Here is an 18,477-nt window from a genome sequence, read left to right on the forward strand (position 1 = left end):
TTCTTGTTCAGCCATTCCAAAAACCTTCCAGTAATCCATTTGCATCAATTTAATGCCGATGAAATCCCTCGAAACTCCAGAAGATGACATCCCTTGCAGTGGCCATGGTCACCAGGTGCTCCGTGGGTCTGTTCTAATGGCATATTTATGTTTGGCGACCTCAAAAACCCCCGAGTAATCTATTTGCATCCATTTTATGCCGAAAACGCTCAAAAATCCAGAAGATGACATGCCTTAGTAGCGATCCTGGACAACGGGTGCTCCGAAATTAAATTCTGATGACATATTCGTGATTAGCGACCCCAAAAACCCAGGTAATCTGTTTGTATCAATTTAATACCGAAAGCCCTCCAGAAGATGACGTCCCTTGCCGTGACTTTGGGCACCAGGTAATCCGGTGGTCTGTGCTGATATCCTGATGGTATATTCGTATTTAACGATTTAAAAACTCCCGAGTAATCTATTTTTATCAGTTAAATGCCGATATATCTCAATCTCCAGAAGAGGATCCCCTTGCAGTGACCTTTGGGCTCCAGGTGCACAGAGAGTCGGGTTTGATGGCATATTCATATTTAGCGAATTCAAAAACCCGTAAGTAATCCGTTTGCATCAATTTGATACCGAAAGCCCTCGAAACTCCAGAAGATGACGTCCCTTACAGTGACCTTGGGCACCAGGTGATCCTAAGGTCTGTCCTGATGGCATGTTCGTATTTAACCACCTCAAAAACCCCCCGAGTAATCCAGTTACATCAATTTAGTGCCGAAATCCATCAAAACTCCAGATGATGACGTGCCTTTTTAGCTACCCTGGGCACCAGGTACCCTGAGGACAATTCTGATGGCATATTCGTGTTTAACGACCTCAAAAATCCGTAAGTAATCCGCTTGCATCAATTTGATATCGAAAGCCTTCGAAACTCCAGAAGATGACGTCCCTTGCAGTAACCTTGAGCATCAGGTGATCCAGATGTGTGTTCTGATGGCATATTCATGTTTAACCACGTCAAAAACCCCCCGAATAGTCCAGTTACGTCAATTTAGTGCCGAAATCCATCGAAACTCCAGACGATGACGTGCCTTTGTAGCGACCCTGGGCACCAGGTACTCCGGTGGTCAATTTTCATGGCGTAATCGTATTCAGTGACCCCAAAATCCCCCAAATAATAAATTGTGTTCCTTAGTGTACTGATTTTGACTTTATTTTTATATTTATACAATTTTTGATGCATTTTATTCACTTTACAGTGCAATTATGCATTTCCACCCATTTTTGCATAGTAGACATTTTTTCTGAAGTGATCCTGAACATAATGCAAAAACTGCAAGTCTCTAGGTGCTGTATTTAAAAATCTATTTATTCGGGTATTTTAGTGCTAAATGGCCTGGTCTATTTACACTTTGTGTATTGTTATGTATGTACAAATATCCGTTACTTGACGTTACATTACGTGAGTTACACTACATGATAATTGAATGATTTATGCACATGTTCATACAATTTTTTTATCTCATATTTGTATCAACTTTTTAAATTTTTGGATTGACCATTTGCAATAGTTGTTCAAATTATTCGGTAGTTATTTTTAAATAGTTTTTAAATGTATTTTAATCTTCATTTTTACTACTGCACTTAGAAAATTAGACTAAGCTCCAAATGCCTCACGTATCCAATTAAGAATCCAAATTTTCCTTTTTAATTTCTTTTTTCTGGATCTGAAGCTTATGTATTAACATATCAGCAGTACTTAACCACTTGAGTACCCTCCATAATCACTTTCGCCATCTTTGCAATGGTTATTTGTGATTTTATTTGACATCCAAGTAATTTACACGATCAAAGTAGCTTCCAAGTAGCGCGCGCAGCGTCCAAGTTGACTTGGACTAAGTACACTTGGATGCAACTTGGATCGTGTCAACCCGCCTTAACGACTTTTATAACCGAGTTACAGGGTGTTTTATCGATTTTGCCCATTTTTTCCTAAGCCATAACTTTAGTACCACCCTGTATTTTTTTTTATATTTGGTACACATATGTCTCATTCAAAACCCAAACGACCGACATACTAACCATAAGAAAAATCCAGGTCCGTATTAACAAAAAATTATAAAGTAATTGTGACCTTAAAACAACACCTTGTATATTGAAATTTTGAAAATCTCTTTGCATATTTGAAAAGAGCACAAAAAAGTAAGTTTAACGGTTTGCTTCAATTTTTCGGCCAGATAATTTTATGACTTTAATTTTGAAGTTATATTGAATTTTTTAAGATCTTTGACATTAAAAAGCAGATATTATTAACTTTTAGTTATAAATTATTGAAGCTAATGAATAAATTCATTTTAAAAATAATCAATACTTATTTACCACATTGGAACGACCCAATTACTAATGACAAGAAAAATTCAGGTCCGGATTAAGAAAAAAATACAAAGTAGTTGTGACCTTGAACCAACACCCTGTATATTGAAATTTTAAAAATTTGTCTGCGCATTTTAAAAGTGCAATGAAAACTGTAATTAAAGGCTTATTTTAATTTTATCGCCGTTGATTTAATTACATCAATTTTGAAATTATATTGAAATTTTAAAGAACTCTGAGATTAAAAACAAGGCATTGTTAACTTTTAATAAAATTAATGTTAATGAGTCAATACTTATTTAAAAAATACATAATACTTATTTACTACGCTGACTTCATAGATTCTCTGGATTTGTAGCTATATGCACATCATTAAAAATTAGAATTGTGTGAATTGGGATATTTTAATGATTTAGTAAACAATTAAAAAAACTGCTATATCTAATAAAACAAAAATTCGTTACAATTTAACAATTTAACATAAATTAAAAATATTTGAACTATAACAGTTGCTCAAAATGTCCGCCATTTTGTTCGATGCATTTCCTTGCTCGTTTTAAAATATTTCGAATCTATTTTCTAAGTACATTGGGATTGTTCTTCATTTTTCTGGTAGCTTCTTGTGACCTTGACAGAATTAATAAATATGATTTCAAAATTGCCATAATTAAATTATTTGCGCAAAAATTTGACATGAACCTTTTAACGCAGTTTTTATGCTCTTTTAAAATACACAAACAAATTGTCAAAATTTCAATATACAGGGTGTTGTTTCAAGGTCTCAGTTACTTTATATTTTTTTCTTAATCCGGATCTGGATTCTTATTGTCATTAGTAATTGGGTCGTTCCAATGTGGTAAATATGTATTGATTATTTGTAAAATTAGTATTTATTTATTAACTTTAATAATTTATAACTAGGCCGGCGAAGCCGAGTGGTAGTGTGCTAGGCTAGCGTGCCGGTGGTCCGGAGTTCAAATCCTACCGCCGGCAAGAACAACTAGACATTTTTAAAATGTTTATAGGCCCCAGGTCGACTCAGCCTGAATAAAATGAGTACCTTGGGTAAAACCAGGGGTAATAATAGGCGGTTTAAGCGTAGCACTGGCCCTGTTACCTTCCTTGTATACCGTAGGCCCTAGATATAGCAGACTATCCTGCTATACTCCCAAAGCCACGTGAGCGGTATAAAACGGGAGACTATTATTATTATATTAATAATAATTTATAACTAAAAGTTAATAATATGTACTTGCTTTTAATAAGTTCTTAAAAAATTCAATATAATTTCAAAATGAAAGTCATAAAATTGTCTGGCCGAAAAATTGAAGCAAACCATTAAACTTACTTTTTTGTGCTCTTTTCAAATCTGCAAACAGATTTTCAAAATTTCAATATACAGGGTGTTGTTTTAAGGTCACAAATACTTTATAAGTTTTTGTTAATCCGGACCTGGATTTTTCTTATGGTTAGTATGTCGGCCGTTTGGGTTTTGAATGAGACATATGTGTACCAAATATCAAAAAAATATACAGGGTGGTTCTAAAGTTATGGCTTAGGAAAGAAATGGGCAAAATCGATAAAACACCCTGTAACTCGGTTATAAAAGTCGGTAGGGCAAAAAATGTACTATATCTAGAACCGGCTCGGTGACCTCTATTCACCATTAAAGTATTTCCGTTTCCCAATGAAACACCCTGTATAATAATTGCATATCATATCAATATATTGTGGAGCAATATATAATTTTTCTTTTTAAATTACAATAGGTATGAAATATACGTCAATTTGACAATTTCAATTGACATGAATTATATAAGAAAGTTGCAATATTTCTCCGCTATTCTCGCACGATCGTTTCTCGTATCCCCTCCAAGTACTTGCACACCGCGATCGAATACTGCAATACCCTTTTCATATTTGGCTGATTACGATTCTGACAACTGTCACTGTCAGATTTAACTAAAATGTCATGTTATAAATGTGTATTATCACAAACTTACCTTTTTTCTCTCTCACTTGTGACGCACTGAAAAATGCCTGTGAAAAGGACCATAGCTTAGCACTGATATCACTATGCACAAACAATAGCTATTTGTATAACAAGGGAGGAAAGTGCTACTTTTCCTCCCGAGAATGAAGTAATCATTCGAAGGAGGAAAAGGCACTTTACTCCCATGTTATATGTACATATGATTTTTCCACCTTCCTCAAATATCAAGTAATTTTTTAAATAATTTATTTATGTAACTAACAGGGCTTTTCATCGATTGTCATTTGTTTCGAGCTTCTGTCATATGTTGTATAATCTGTGTATAATATTAATATACACGGATTATACGACATATGACAAAAGCTTGAAACAAATGACTGTGAATGAAAAGCCCTACTGACAAAGTTTATTAGAGCACTAAAACTAACAAGCAGGTACAGTATAACTGTCAAATTATATAAGTCAAATTATTAATGTAAATATTGTTAAATCAAAATAACAATTTACTGTTTTTACCATTCTGCAAAATACAGGGTGCTTTATAAATAAACGTTAAAATGTATAGATACTTACGTAATAGATAATATAATATTGTATAGGGCGTCAATAAGTTATTTCATCAATGACATACCATGACGTCACTTTTACTTTTCCTCCCTAGGAAAGAAAAGTGCTTTCCCTCCCTAGGGAGGAAAAGTACGACTTTGCTCCCTACAATCAGGTCAGGAAAAGTATACTTTCGGTATAGGTAGGTGGAAAATTGTTTTTCCCAAAAATTTTATTGGCAGATTCATATAGTACTTTTACACTGGGTCCAAAAATAATAATAGTTTTTTCTATGGCATATTTTTAATCTGTTGTCTTTTATTTTTAGGGATCTATCTCCTGCTTTGCTGCAAACTAGAAGAGTGTACAAATATGCAGATAAAGGTTTGCTGAGATATGGCCATTTAGTTATACCACATATGAATCAAAATTATGGCCCTATGTACTTTTGTAAATTAAAAAAAATAAAATAAGTTTTATGTCTTTTTTACCTTCATTCAAAGTAGTAACCTAAATTATGGCTCTACTTGTAAATGTTGCTCTGAAACTACTATTTTCTATAGTCTGTTTCAAACGTTATGACATAAGACCTAGAAATCTGACCAAACAGATATTAAAATGAATCCAAAAAAATAATAGAAAAAAAGAGAATATCATAATAATGGATATCAAACATGCAAAAGAGATTTCTTTAGGAATAATGCAAACACCAAACAGAAAATATCTATCAGAACAACAAAAGTAGAATAAGAACTGACACAATTAAAACTGTCAATGGAATCTGACAAGGGAATTCCTGAGCCCTGTCTTGTTCAATTTATCATGGATGAAATAATAAAAAAAGTAAGAACAAAAAAAGGATACCAAATTGCAGAAACTAATAATCTCGAAGTGATGATTTACAATGTATGCTGCAGAAATTTAATATATTCACCAGAAAATCTAACATGTTAATTTCCCCAAAAAAGTCAAAATACATGTATACAGGGTGATTGATTAGTAGGGTAAAGCTCAATAGCTCCGCTATAGTAATAGATAGCAATAAAAGTTAATAACAAAAATTTTAGCCACCTTTGAGCTTCACATTACAAAATTAGTTAGAATGTTACAGGGTGTCCGATAACACAGTGGCAGACCAAACTTATGTTTTTTTTTAATGGAATACCCTAGATTTTATTTTAAATTCGAAATCCTGTTAACTTCTCCATCACAAAAATATAAAGGTTTGTTATGTTCTACAGAGTATTTACAAAGTTATAACCCATTTTATATGAAAATCGTAACAATTCAACTCCCTGTATAAATAAAAATAAGCAAATCAACAATGGTTTATTAATGCCATTTTTAACGTAATGTCAAAATTTTCAAGAATGGTCGATATTGCTAATTTTCTTTATATCAAATACTTTCAAATATTTTCATTTTTCAATGGACCAGTAGCGTGGCCACCCAAATCACCAAAATTTAATAAACTGGACTGATTTTTTTGGGATTACGTTAATAATGAAGTTTATAAAATACCTCCAACAACAAGGGATGAGATGAAAAATAGAATACAAAGTGTATTTCGATGTGTAGACTTTAGGCGTACATAAATGTGTTAGGAGATAATTTTGAACACCTTATGTAATTAAATATTAAAAATATTTTATTAAAAGTAGCTTCTAATTTTTTCAAACATGTTTTTTGCAAAATGTATTACTGATAAATTATGTTTCATTCTTTGTTACATTTACATACAAAAGTAGTGTTTAATTGTCTTCACAAGATTGTATTTTGTGTTTTTTTGTAAAATTTATTACTAATTTTCTTTGTTTATTTGTTGCATTTACATAAAAAGATACTTCTTAATTGTTTCAAAAATGTTGCATGTAGTGGTTGTGTTTTTGTTTGTAAAATGTATTACTAATAAATTATTTTTATTTCTTTATTTGCTACAGTGTTACATTGATTACTGGATCGATAATCTTCAATTGTCAATTCAGTCATTGCTTAAAATTTAGATAAATTTAAACACCTAAAATAATTTGCTCTGAAAAATGAGAATATCTGGAAAACTAATAAATTTGGGCATAGGGAATGTTATATAAAAATTAAAGTACGTTAATGTTACTTTTCAATAATGATATAAAATACAGGGTGTTCCATTTAACATTACTGAGAAAATAATGTACTTGCGTTTTGACTCACCTTGTATTTGATATAAAGAAAATTAGCAATATCAATCATTCTTAAAAATTTTGGCAATAAATAAAAAAATATGGCATTAATGAACCATTGCTGTTGTGCTTATTTTGATTTATATAGGGAGTTGAACTTGTTACGATTTTCATACAAAATTGGTTATAACTTTGTAAATACCCTGTATAAGATTACAAACCTTTATATTTTTGTGATGGAGAAGTTAACAGGATTTCGAATATAAAATAAAATATAGGGTGTTCCATTTAAAAAAAAACAAGTTAGGTCTGCCACTGTGTTATCGAACACCCTGTAACATTCTAATTTTGTAATGTGTTTTCTACTAATCAATCACCCTGTATAACAGCAAATGGAGCTGAAGGGTCACATAATAGAACAAGTGATGCAGTTGACATATGCAGCAGAAACACGAGGTGACACAGAGAGGACAAAAAGAATGCCTGAAACAGCAGATGAAAACCCTTAGAAAATCGATGGCAAGACACTATGGGACAGAGCTAGACAAATAAATATATGAGAGATGCAAAGTTGAGAACATCAAGCACTGGATAAGAAAGAGAGGAGTAGAACGGACTAATCATGTCGCTTAGTGCTAACAGGGCCAATATCAATTTTTTGCCGTTTTATTTTGTCAATGTTAAATTAAACTAAAAAGCTGTATATTAGTGTATATTATTGTACTAATGCTTCGGATCACTCTTGGTACTCAATTTTATATTATAAAAGTAAGTTTTTTAATCCTCTAAAAAGTTATCCTCATAGCAGTTTTTTCTTGAATTCTTTTAGGCTTATTTTTAGTAGTTTCAAACTACATTATTGACTTTAGTAGTTTGTGACAACTACACTTTGACTCTAGGTTACTTTCATTTTGAACAGATTGTTTTCCTTTAATGCATTTACTGCCGACCACACCACTGTGATGTACTGGGCTCTGTATGCCCTGGGCTGAGCACGCCCTAGTGGCGTGGTGTACAGGTTTGTGGGTAACGATGTTTTTTTTAAGTAGGCGGCACCCGAGGTTCTATTCAAATTTTACACCTGTAGTGAATGGGTTAATATATTTTTATTTTTACGAAAAGAAAAAAGGATTTGAATAAAAGTCAAACAATTATTTTTTCTTAAATTTTATTGTAAAACTAAAGAAACAGTTTACTTCCTAGGTTGTTGTTGCTGAACTCTAGCATTGTCCCTACCAGGGAAGTTTCTCTGTGGAGGAGTTCTGACTCTCCTATCCTTTTTGCTTCTATTACGCACAACTTTGCTGTGGATAGCGCAGGATACACAGTAGTGGAGCTTCGCATAGAGCTTGGGGAGAACGTAAGCTGCAAAAGAAAAAAAAATGTGGTTAAATAAATTCATTAAATGTTAGAATTAGATTTAAGATCTGTGGTTTTATCAAATACACAATCGTTTTTCTCTCTGCACTTATAGTTTCTGTATTGCATGATCTATCAATTTACATTAAAATCATCAGAAAATAATGTTGATATAGATTAACACATTCGCGGACACACTGTCATTTTATACATGTATTCTTATGGAGTAAATGACTTCATATACAGTCATGACTGCGAATGTGTAAGATAATATTGATAATGTTTAAATAATGAAACCTATGCATTGTAGTTTTGACTAAAATCTATCGAAAACGAGAGAGAGCTTAGTGAAATATAAGGAATGAGACTGCAATGCTGTTTTTCTAGTAATGGTTTTATAGATCTGAGCAAATATTGAGTGACTATTGAGTATTGGTACTACAAGCCCTAGACCAAATATCGACAGTTGAAAGGTAAAAGGTTGTAACTCACAAATCAACTTTTGTCAGGAAAAACAAAAAACGTTTCAATTAAGGTACTAGTACACTCGACGACCAAAAATATTTATTTTTTTCAAGAATTTTTTTCTTAGAACCTTTATTAAAAATGAACATAAAACTTTTTACATATTAATATCTAACTCTTAGAGAGTACAAAAAATATATCTCTTTTCATGTATGCAAGTACACTAATATTGTAGAGGGCACAAAAGTCTACGCCTCGAAAAATGATGGAGGACAGTTAATCTCAGGATTGGGATATCTGAAACAAAAAAATCGTACTGCATTTGAAAAAGGAAGGTTTCTTATGTGACAATTTACCACAATTTGACCAAAAAATAAAAAATAGATATTTTTTAGCCATGAAAAACTGCAGGCGATTTTTTCACAAAATTTTTTTAAATTTCCGTAAAATCTTTTTTTGGCAGAATTTTTTATCAACGGTGGTAAATTATCACGTAAGAAACCTTCCTTTTTCAAATGACATACGATTTTTTGTTTCAGACATCCCAATCCTGGGAAATAACTGTCCGCCATCGGAACTACTTTTTTTCGGGGCCTCGATTTTGGTGCCCTCAACAATATTAGTGGACGTGCATAAAAGTAAGAAGATATATTTTTTGTATTCTCTAAGAGTTAGACATTAATACAGTAGAACCCCGTAAATCCGAACCCCGCGAATCCGAACTTTCGGCAAATCCGAACCAACGGAAAGTGAAAAAAATTTAAAAATTCAAGACAAAAACTTAAAAACATGTTTATTATACAGAGTAAAGCCAGAAAATTGGACAATGTAGGGTTACTAGGACTTTGACTTTTAAAATTTCTTAAAAATAAATATTATACTTTAATATATAGGTTTATAAAGGTTAAACACAAACTTACCTACTTTGGTTCTCTCGTAGTCAATTGAGTCCAAAAATATTGTCCACACTCTTGCGAGAACGTTTGGCTACTCAAAATCACAATGAAAGCTTTGAACTACTAGTTAAGGCTAACTTTCGGATAATCCGAACTTTTCGAAATCCGAAAAGGCTGTCCCCCCAATTAGTTTGGATTTGCGGGGTTCTACTGTATATAAAAGGTTTTATGTTCATTTTTAATAAATATTCTGAGGAAAAAAATCGTGAAAAATGCTTATTTTTGGTCTTCTAAAGTGTACTAGTACCTAAGTAATTTTATGAGGAATTAGACGTAATATTTTTTCCATGAATTTATAGATCAATAATTCATTTCTTAATTTATTTATTTCTGTTCTACATATATTTATCTTTATAAAAGTAAAAATCAGTATAGTGTTCAAGTTGTTTAATGCTGAGTCCATCAATCTCCTCAATAGTGAAAAAAGATTACAACACTTCAATAAAATTACTTCATAAAACATGTCCACGGGATTATAGCCATTTCATCCTAATACCTCGTGCCCCCAAAAAATTTAAGAATGCGTTTTTTGCAGATTTGTATAATGTAAAACTAAACTCGCATGTTTAAAAAAACCTTATAAGTTATACTTCATTACTTATATTATTAAATGAATTTCTAATAGCTTGTATCCCCATTGCTGAGAGTATGAATAACAATAGTTTTTCTTGTCTCCTGAACAATTGTGATTTTGGGGTTACGATGTATTAGAAAGACAGACAATTTGGGATATGGAACCATATAATCGTACCAGAGTATCGATCGTCAGGTAAAATAAGTGCATTGTTTTAAATGTGAGTGTTCACAAACATGAAGAGTATGATGCTATGCTCTAAGCGAGGATACAATTCAATGGTCTCTTGTTATGAAAATACTCAAAGTATTCGGGTATTACACTCTGTCTACAGAAAGCCCATGTCAAAAAGAAACAGGAAGAACTCAAAATCAAATACAGCTAAAAGTGCTTGTAGAAAATCAAAATTGTCAATACAGTAGAACCTCAATATAATGGACCTCTATTTAACGGACAAAAAAAATCTGGTCAAATATGAAATAAAATTAAAAATGTCTCTGTATGTTACCAAAAGTTTCAATAAAATTTGTATTATAGCATAGGGTTCACCAAATGGCAGACCACGGTCCCCATCCCGACTAGGCTAGCTTTGTGTGGACCGGCATTAAATTCAGTAGTGTTTGGCAATGAAATTGTGTACTATGTTTGGCTCAACTTATGTGTGAAAAGCCGTTTTTTCAAGAATCAACTTTATTAGCAATCGGTACAGATCTCACCTAGCTAACAGATGAACAATCAACTCCCTAATAAGAATCAGTTGCACTAATTTTACTCCAAACTTCAAACAGGTTGTACAAAATAAAAATTGTCATTTTTCTCACTGGTAATTAAATTTTGTAGAGTTTTCCCCTTATTGTTATAGGTACTTATTATACAGTCATTAATTCTGAATTTAAGTAAACTGTAATGTAAAATTATTGTCATGCGAGTTTTTTACATTCATTTCCTCCCTACATGTCAAGTGCGAGTTCTTTTCAGTTATGCATTTAATTAAAACAGTTTTCAGATTTATAAAGTTTCCAACAAATATCTTGGATTGAAACTAATGTAGAAAAGATATCGTGTTAATCAGTTTCAATTAGTTTCAACTACAAACCTGCAGTTATAAAGTAAACAAAGGCTATTTGAGGTCAGCTATTACTAAAATTCAAAATTTAAATGATCAAGTAGTTATTAAAAAATGAGAATATTTTAAATTATGTTCCATACAATTCTTGAACACTAGTTGCAGAAAAAAAAACAACCAGAAACAGGCAGCATTAAATCCGGACCTCGGAAGTGCCATAGGTTTTCAAAATGGACCCTCAGGAAACATAATTGGTGATCCCTGTTACATAATGCATACACATTTCTAATTATAAAAATAAACCGCAAACTTCAAAGTGCATACAAAAAAGTCTGTATGGACAAATAGTATTCCGCTCTGGGGTTGAACCAATAAAATCAATATTATTATGATACAACCATTTCAAAGTGGTGAGGAATAATGTAAAAATGCTCCCTGGTACATCAGAAACAGTGATATCTATAGAGATCTAGGGATGGAGACTGGACCAAACTATAATCAAATTTGCCAAAAGTCATCAGCAGAGACATTACCAACATGTGAACATGAACTTCACAATAACAAAAACGATACAAGAAGACTCAAAGGGGATGAGTTGGTGATATGATCAGTTTTAAAAGCAGATTATTGTGCATATTAGTGTATTTGTAAGTTCGTTAGTATCTAAAGAACACTACTGAGTGAGATCTTAGTTTATATACCCCCATAGTAATGTAGGTTACAACAGGACTATACATTGAAAATAAAGAAAAACTGAAAAAATAGAAATATGAATTACAGTAAAACCAATATGCCTTTTTCAGTTTTGGCTTTATACAATTGTACAGTAAAGCTACAATACAAAATATGCCACACATACAATCGATTTACAGTTAAATAAATATTTTAAGGTTACATAAATTATGATTTCATGAAAAAAACAAACTGCGATTTGCAATACAAAAATTATTTGTGATTACTTTACCTTGATATACTGATGCCTCAGTAATATCTCTCACAGCGGCGGCTTCAACAATGTTTCTGATGACGAACTTCTTGATTGCCTTATCCTTGGGAACGCATCTAGCACAGTTGGTGCATCGAACTGGCTTTACGTGACCACGGCCGTGCTTGGAGCGCCCTCCATTGCGCCTTTTACATGTCTTAAACAAATTTTAACAATTAGAAATTACTGTAAATGCCATGTGTTGATGTGTTTTATAGGTTAGAGTCAAGTTTACTTGTAACAAGTACAAAAATTATCAAACCATATTGCAATAAAATTACGGTAACATGTGTTTAAACGTTTAGACTGAATAATAGTATAATTTTTGCAAAGAAACATTGAAAATTCGGAAAAAAACTTCTGCTTACCATCTTGACACCTTTTCTTGACTATCAAGCGGAAATAAAGAACGTTTTTAAGGACGTCGTTTTGTTAGGGTGGTACTCCAAACGGAAATACGTCAAATTCTGATTCTTTTCCAATTTTAGTGATCATATAATTATTATACAGCTACCACTGCAATTGGTAAAATGTCTCCCCAAACGGATAAAATATAGTTTATCTTTATTTCAATAAATAATTGCAATGTGTATGCACTTAAATATTTAATTTAATTGTATGAATTTATATATTTGGCCTACTTCTTGTGACTACTATTTTGAACTTAAACGCTGTGTCTAGGTACACGCTAACGTGTACGCAAATAAAAAAGTTAGGTACACGCGAATTAAACTTCATCAAGCCAGTGACGTTATTATTTAGCGTGCACAGTGACTTTATATTTTGGTACACGCTATTTTGATATGTTTAGTGGTTGGTTTTTGTTTGATAGAAAATATTTTTATTAAGGGAAGGGGAAGGGAAGCAAAACTATTCAGATGTTTCAAACTTAATTGTAATAAAAGAATGTGTAGGTATATAAAAATATATATTCAGGTTATCAAAATGAATATAAGTTAACATGATATATACAAAATACTGTTAAAATAATTTTTATACGTAAGTTAATTATACCAGTTTATATTGACGTTTACTTTTGCTGTGGTGTTTATTTTTATTTATACAGGGAGTTGCACTTGTTACGATTTTCATACAAAATTGGTTATAACTTTGTAAATACCCTGTATAACATTATAAACCTAAATAAACCCAAATAAAATAATAAACCATATATTTTTATGGAAGTTAAGAAGATTTCGAACATAAAATAAAATATAGGGTGTTCCATTTAAAAAACATAAGTTTGGTCTGCTACTATGTAATCGAACGCCCTGTAACATTCTACCTAATTTTGCAATATGAATTTTTATTGTTATCTATTACTATAGCGGATCTACTGAGCTTTATCACACTAATCAATGGCCCCGTATATTTTATCTTATTACTTCTGCTACCCTTAATCACGAATTTTTGTCCTTTATTTTTTTCATACTGTTTCAGAATGTTGTTAAACTCATTAAAAAGAACTAAATAATTGTCCACACTCCATAGTTAATTTAAAAAAAAAACTCTTTACAAATCAATATTAAACTGTAAACATAACGCGATTAGACAAATTCTAACCACACTCTGACACTCGCAATACTTACAGATACTTAATACCACATCATACACGCGGCTCAAATTAGCGTGTACCAAAAAACCCAGTCATAGTACACGCTAAATAATGACGTCATTAACTTGATGACGTTTAAGCGTGTACCTAACTTGATTATTTGCGTACACGTTAGCGTGTACCTAGACACAGCGGAACTTAAAAAAGGTTTTGAATGTGTGAAGATGTCATTTGTCAAGTGTCACACAGATATCACAGAATACAATATTGCACTAAAAGCAACATTTTGTCATAATCGATTACTGAAAGTAAAAATATAATCGAAATAATTTTAAAACGCGTATAAGTAATATTGGTTGCATAACTATATTTATTAAAATACGATTTTTTCCTGGGGAAGACATCATTATGTTTAATTGTTTTAGCTCGTAGGATTCGAAAAAAATGAATCCCGTTTATATTCTTGTTATTGGTTTTTTTTTGTATAATAAACGTTACTTACAAGGAATTACTTTTAATATTATTTTGTCCAAACTTCCAATTAATAATATTTTCTTGTTCGACTCAAAAAATACTATAAATTTTACCAGAATTTGTACTTTAAAATCGTAGTTTCGAAAGCGGTAGTCCGAAAGTCAGACTACGGACGTCATCAATTGCGACGTTGCCTTTTTCTCTTCATGGCTTGTAAAGTAAAGGTGGCTATGATCGTACCTATTTTGAACTATCTATGTTTTTAGATAGTCTGTGCAATTTGTCAGATGTCATTAGAGAGTTATTGCCACCGGGAAATAAAGGATCCTTTATTACAGGATACTTTAATAAAGGACAAATACAGGACGGGTCTAAAAGAGTGGTATTGCAAACGCAGTTAAAGAATCTTTTATTTTGACAAATGACATGATATATTTTTGTAAATATAAAAATAACCTATAAAATTCCATTTGTCGATATAAATTAAAATAAGATAATTGAAGAGTAAAACGTTAAATTTAATTATTTTGTCATTTAAAGATGTTTAGAGAACAACATAATATATCCCATAATACTCATCGTTCAATAATATGGAAGTGCAATAAATTGGAAATACTATTTTAGGAGTTTTTAAATACTTTTGCATTATGGGTAGGTATATGTAATGGGGAATTTCTGGAGAATATATTATTAGGGAATAGTGGATATCCATTCCTCAACTACAACTACCGAATGACACCATTCCAGAATTTTCAGACAGAAGTTGTGTTTTTATAATCCATCACAAATCCCTTCAAGAATTGTTATTGAAAGAACATTTGGTATTGTGAAGAGATTTCCCATTTTACCATATGTAATGAGATGCAAGTTACCTTTTATTCAAAGAATAATATCAGCTTGTTCAGTTTTACATATTGCAGTAGTACATAATGGAGAAAACGTTGAAATACTGGCAAATGAGTGTGCTGTTGATATTGGTATAGAAGCTGTGGCAGTACATTTTCAACCAGGAGCTAATCTAATGCGACTAAATTGTGTGTGTGTTTGTTTAAAATTATTGTTCGACATTTAAAGCTAGCGCTTAAACTAATTTTATTTTTATTGGACTGCAGTTTGTTAATAAATTTATAAATAAATATAAATATTATATTGGTGACTGATTATAAGTATTTTATGATCACTAGCAGGTTTTAAATAATAAATTTATAAATATATACATACATGCTATTGGCGTTTGATCTTTTATCCATTATGGCCCTCTCTTTCTTTCTTTTTACCTCTGGATAACTAGTTATCAGGAAGTTTATCTGACAGATTAGATACTAATAGATATCTGACAGAGAAAAACTTCCCGTTAACTAGTTATCCGGAGCTGAAAAGACAGATACTAAGGATACTGTTATATAAACTTCCCAATACATAATTAGTTATCTGAAAATGAAAAGACCTCTAATCTGTCAGATAAACTTCCCGATATACAAAAAGATAATAGAAGAATTAAGCTTTATGCTGGTTTTTATTAATTTTTTTGGCAATGTTTAAATAAACAAATACTGATGGCATGAAATGGATCACGAACAAGGAGGAATGAAGAAGGAATTGGAGATTGTGTTTACCATTAAACGCATAAAACTGCAGTATCTGGGACATATATGATAAATCAGCACCGTTACTCCCTGCTGCAGTACATATTGCAAGGTACAGTCAAGGGTAAGCGAAGACCTGGTAGAGGGAGAATATCAATGGAACTATTTCGAATCGCAGCTAGCAAGATTACGATTGCTATATGATTTCCAACATTCGAAACGGATAAGAACCAAAAGAAGAAGATGGCATGAAAATGAAAGTGTATTAATACTTTTGATTAAAAACTTTATAGATTCTAATCTATAAAAGATTAAATTTTCAAAAATAAATACTTGAACCTTTGTTTTATTTTGTTAACCTGTTGTTATATATCTCTTGAATAGAACTCTATTTTGAATCTAGAATTTTAACAAATCCTAACTTTCATTAAAATGTATTGATCTTATATCTTCAATCTCTTATATCTTCAATAAATATTTATTTCTATAGAAAAATGTAAAATATATTGAGTTTAATAAATGAGTTACTGATATTTTAAGTCTTATCATTGTAATTAGTAACAATTTAAAATTATTTACGTAATATTCCTTTTTACAACTTCTTGTAATAACTCAAGCTTCAATAAAATGTTCTTTTCTATATTCGTTTGGGTCAAAACATCAATAATCTATATCTCAGAATATTACTTAGAGTTGTTTTTAATAAATAAAACCCAACATACAACTTTAATGATGAAAGTTTAATCAAATATCAATCCCACAATACATAAATTATCAATCCAAAGAAGCGACAAGATAAATTCAAAATACAAGTAAAGTTACACCTTTCTTCACATTTTTGACACGTTATGTCAAAATAAAGGAACTTTTATTAAAATAAAGGTGTCCTCTAATTTTCCTTAAATACAGGCGGCCTGTATTTTATTAAAAGACAAAAATAAAAGACGCAATACTGCGCATGCTTATATGTCAAAATAAAGGATCTTTTATTATAGGTCGACTTAAAAGACGTTGGCAATAACTCTCTATTATGTTTGTTTTGTGCATAAAAGCTAAAAAAGCATAAAAGCAGAAAGTGGAGAAATTTCATTAGATGCAAGAAGGAAAATACTGTGCGCTAAGTTCTATCTGAAAATCCTAGCTGATCTGAAAAATCCACTGAACGAAATCCTGTCAGAGTTGGGAACCAAAGTAAATTATAAAATAGGATTTTGGAAATCACAAGAGCCACCATATTTGATTGAAATCAAAAATAATTTTGACAAATACCTCATTAATCTATATAAAGAGAATATTAAATCCTGCTTTCAGATCGAACTGAATTATCTTACGGGAACATTTCAGACAATTTTCTCAACCCATAAAAAAATGGAAATCTATACTCATCAGGAATTTCTTAATGAATTTTCAGCTTCATATGGAAATTATACATGGGTATTTACAGATGGTTCTTTAGATCCCGAGTCGAGGACAGTAGGTTTTGGGGTACACATACCTTCAATCAATTATAACTATGCATCCAGATTACATGAGCACACTCAAATATGCACTGCAGAAATTATTGCAATTAACAAGGCAGTATCTGTTTGTATTGAAAAAAATATTAAAGAAGCAATAATTTTTTCAGATGCTAAAAGTGCTATCCAAAAATTACATAACACCACCTGGGGGACAAACAACCATATTGTAAACCTAACTAAAAGACTTATTATTGAGTCAATGGAAGCAGGATTTAATATAATCTTAGCTTGGATTCCAGGCCATACTGGAGTAAAGGGGAATACAGAGGCTGATAAATTGGCAAATATAGGCAAGACTTTAAATGTTCCTGCAGACATTAAAATAGATAAATTTGACTTTTTGCCTTTTATTAAACAAAAAATTGTAAACGAGTTTAAAGTTGAATGGACAAAGCAGTTTAAAACTAAAGGGAAATGGTATCAACAATGCCAAAGTGATTTTTCTATAAACCCTTGGTTTCACAAATTCACATTTGTGGATCGAAGGCACTTGACATCAATTATTAGAATGCGAACGGGCCATTGTCACACACCAGACCATTTGTTTAAAATTAATTGTAGTGATACTCCTTTTTGTGAATGTGGACAGATAGGAAGTATAACTCATATGTTACTTGAATGCCCAATTAACAAAACAAATCAATTTGACCTGTATCAGGAACTAGTTAATATAGGAAGTCCAACCCCCATTTCATTACAAAATCTCTTACATAATATTAATGACCAAACCTTAAGAAAGATCAATCAATTTTTAACAATATTTCAAATTAAAATATAAAATAAAAATAGTTATATATTTGAAAATCATATCACAATGAATTTAAAGAAGGGAATATGGAAAAATCCAGACCCTTTGAAAAGAGGATTCCCTTCCAGTT

General features: G+C 31.4%; 2 protein-coding genes across 2 annotated transcripts in view; one reads left to right on the top strand and one right to left on the bottom strand.

Annotated features, from left to right (window-relative positions):
• Positions 1–5,383, top strand: part of LOC114340711 (5-methylcytosine rRNA methyltransferase NSUN4) — a 32,743-nt gene extending 27,360 nt beyond the window's left edge. Inside the window, exon 5 of the mRNA XM_028291481.2 lies at positions 5,229–5,383. Within this exon, the coding sequence (XP_028147282.2) occupies positions 5,229–5,373 (145 nt within the window). The 3' untranslated portion in view covers positions 5,374–5,383. The remainder of the gene's footprint in view (positions 1–5,228) is intronic.
• Positions 5,384–8,210: 2,827 nt separating this feature from the next.
• Positions 8,211–13,018, bottom strand: LOC114340713 (40S ribosomal protein S26). Its single transcript, XM_028291483.2, has 3 exons — positions 12,833–13,018; positions 12,444–12,621; positions 8,211–8,424 (listed from the first exon to the last, which is right to left on the bottom strand). The coding sequence occupies exons 1-3, from the start codon at positions 12,833–12,835 to the stop codon at positions 8,252–8,254; spliced, it is 354 nt and encodes a 117-aa protein (XP_028147284.1). The 5' UTR covers positions 12,836–13,018; the 3' UTR covers positions 8,211–8,251.
• Positions 13,019–18,477: the final 5,459 nt, after the last annotated feature.

This window comes from Diabrotica virgifera, chromosome 8 (genome assembly GCF_917563875.1).
Source record: "Diabrotica virgifera virgifera chromosome 8, PGI_DIABVI_V3a".
NCBI lineage: Eukaryota > Metazoa > Arthropoda > Insecta > Coleoptera > Chrysomelidae > Diabrotica > Diabrotica virgifera.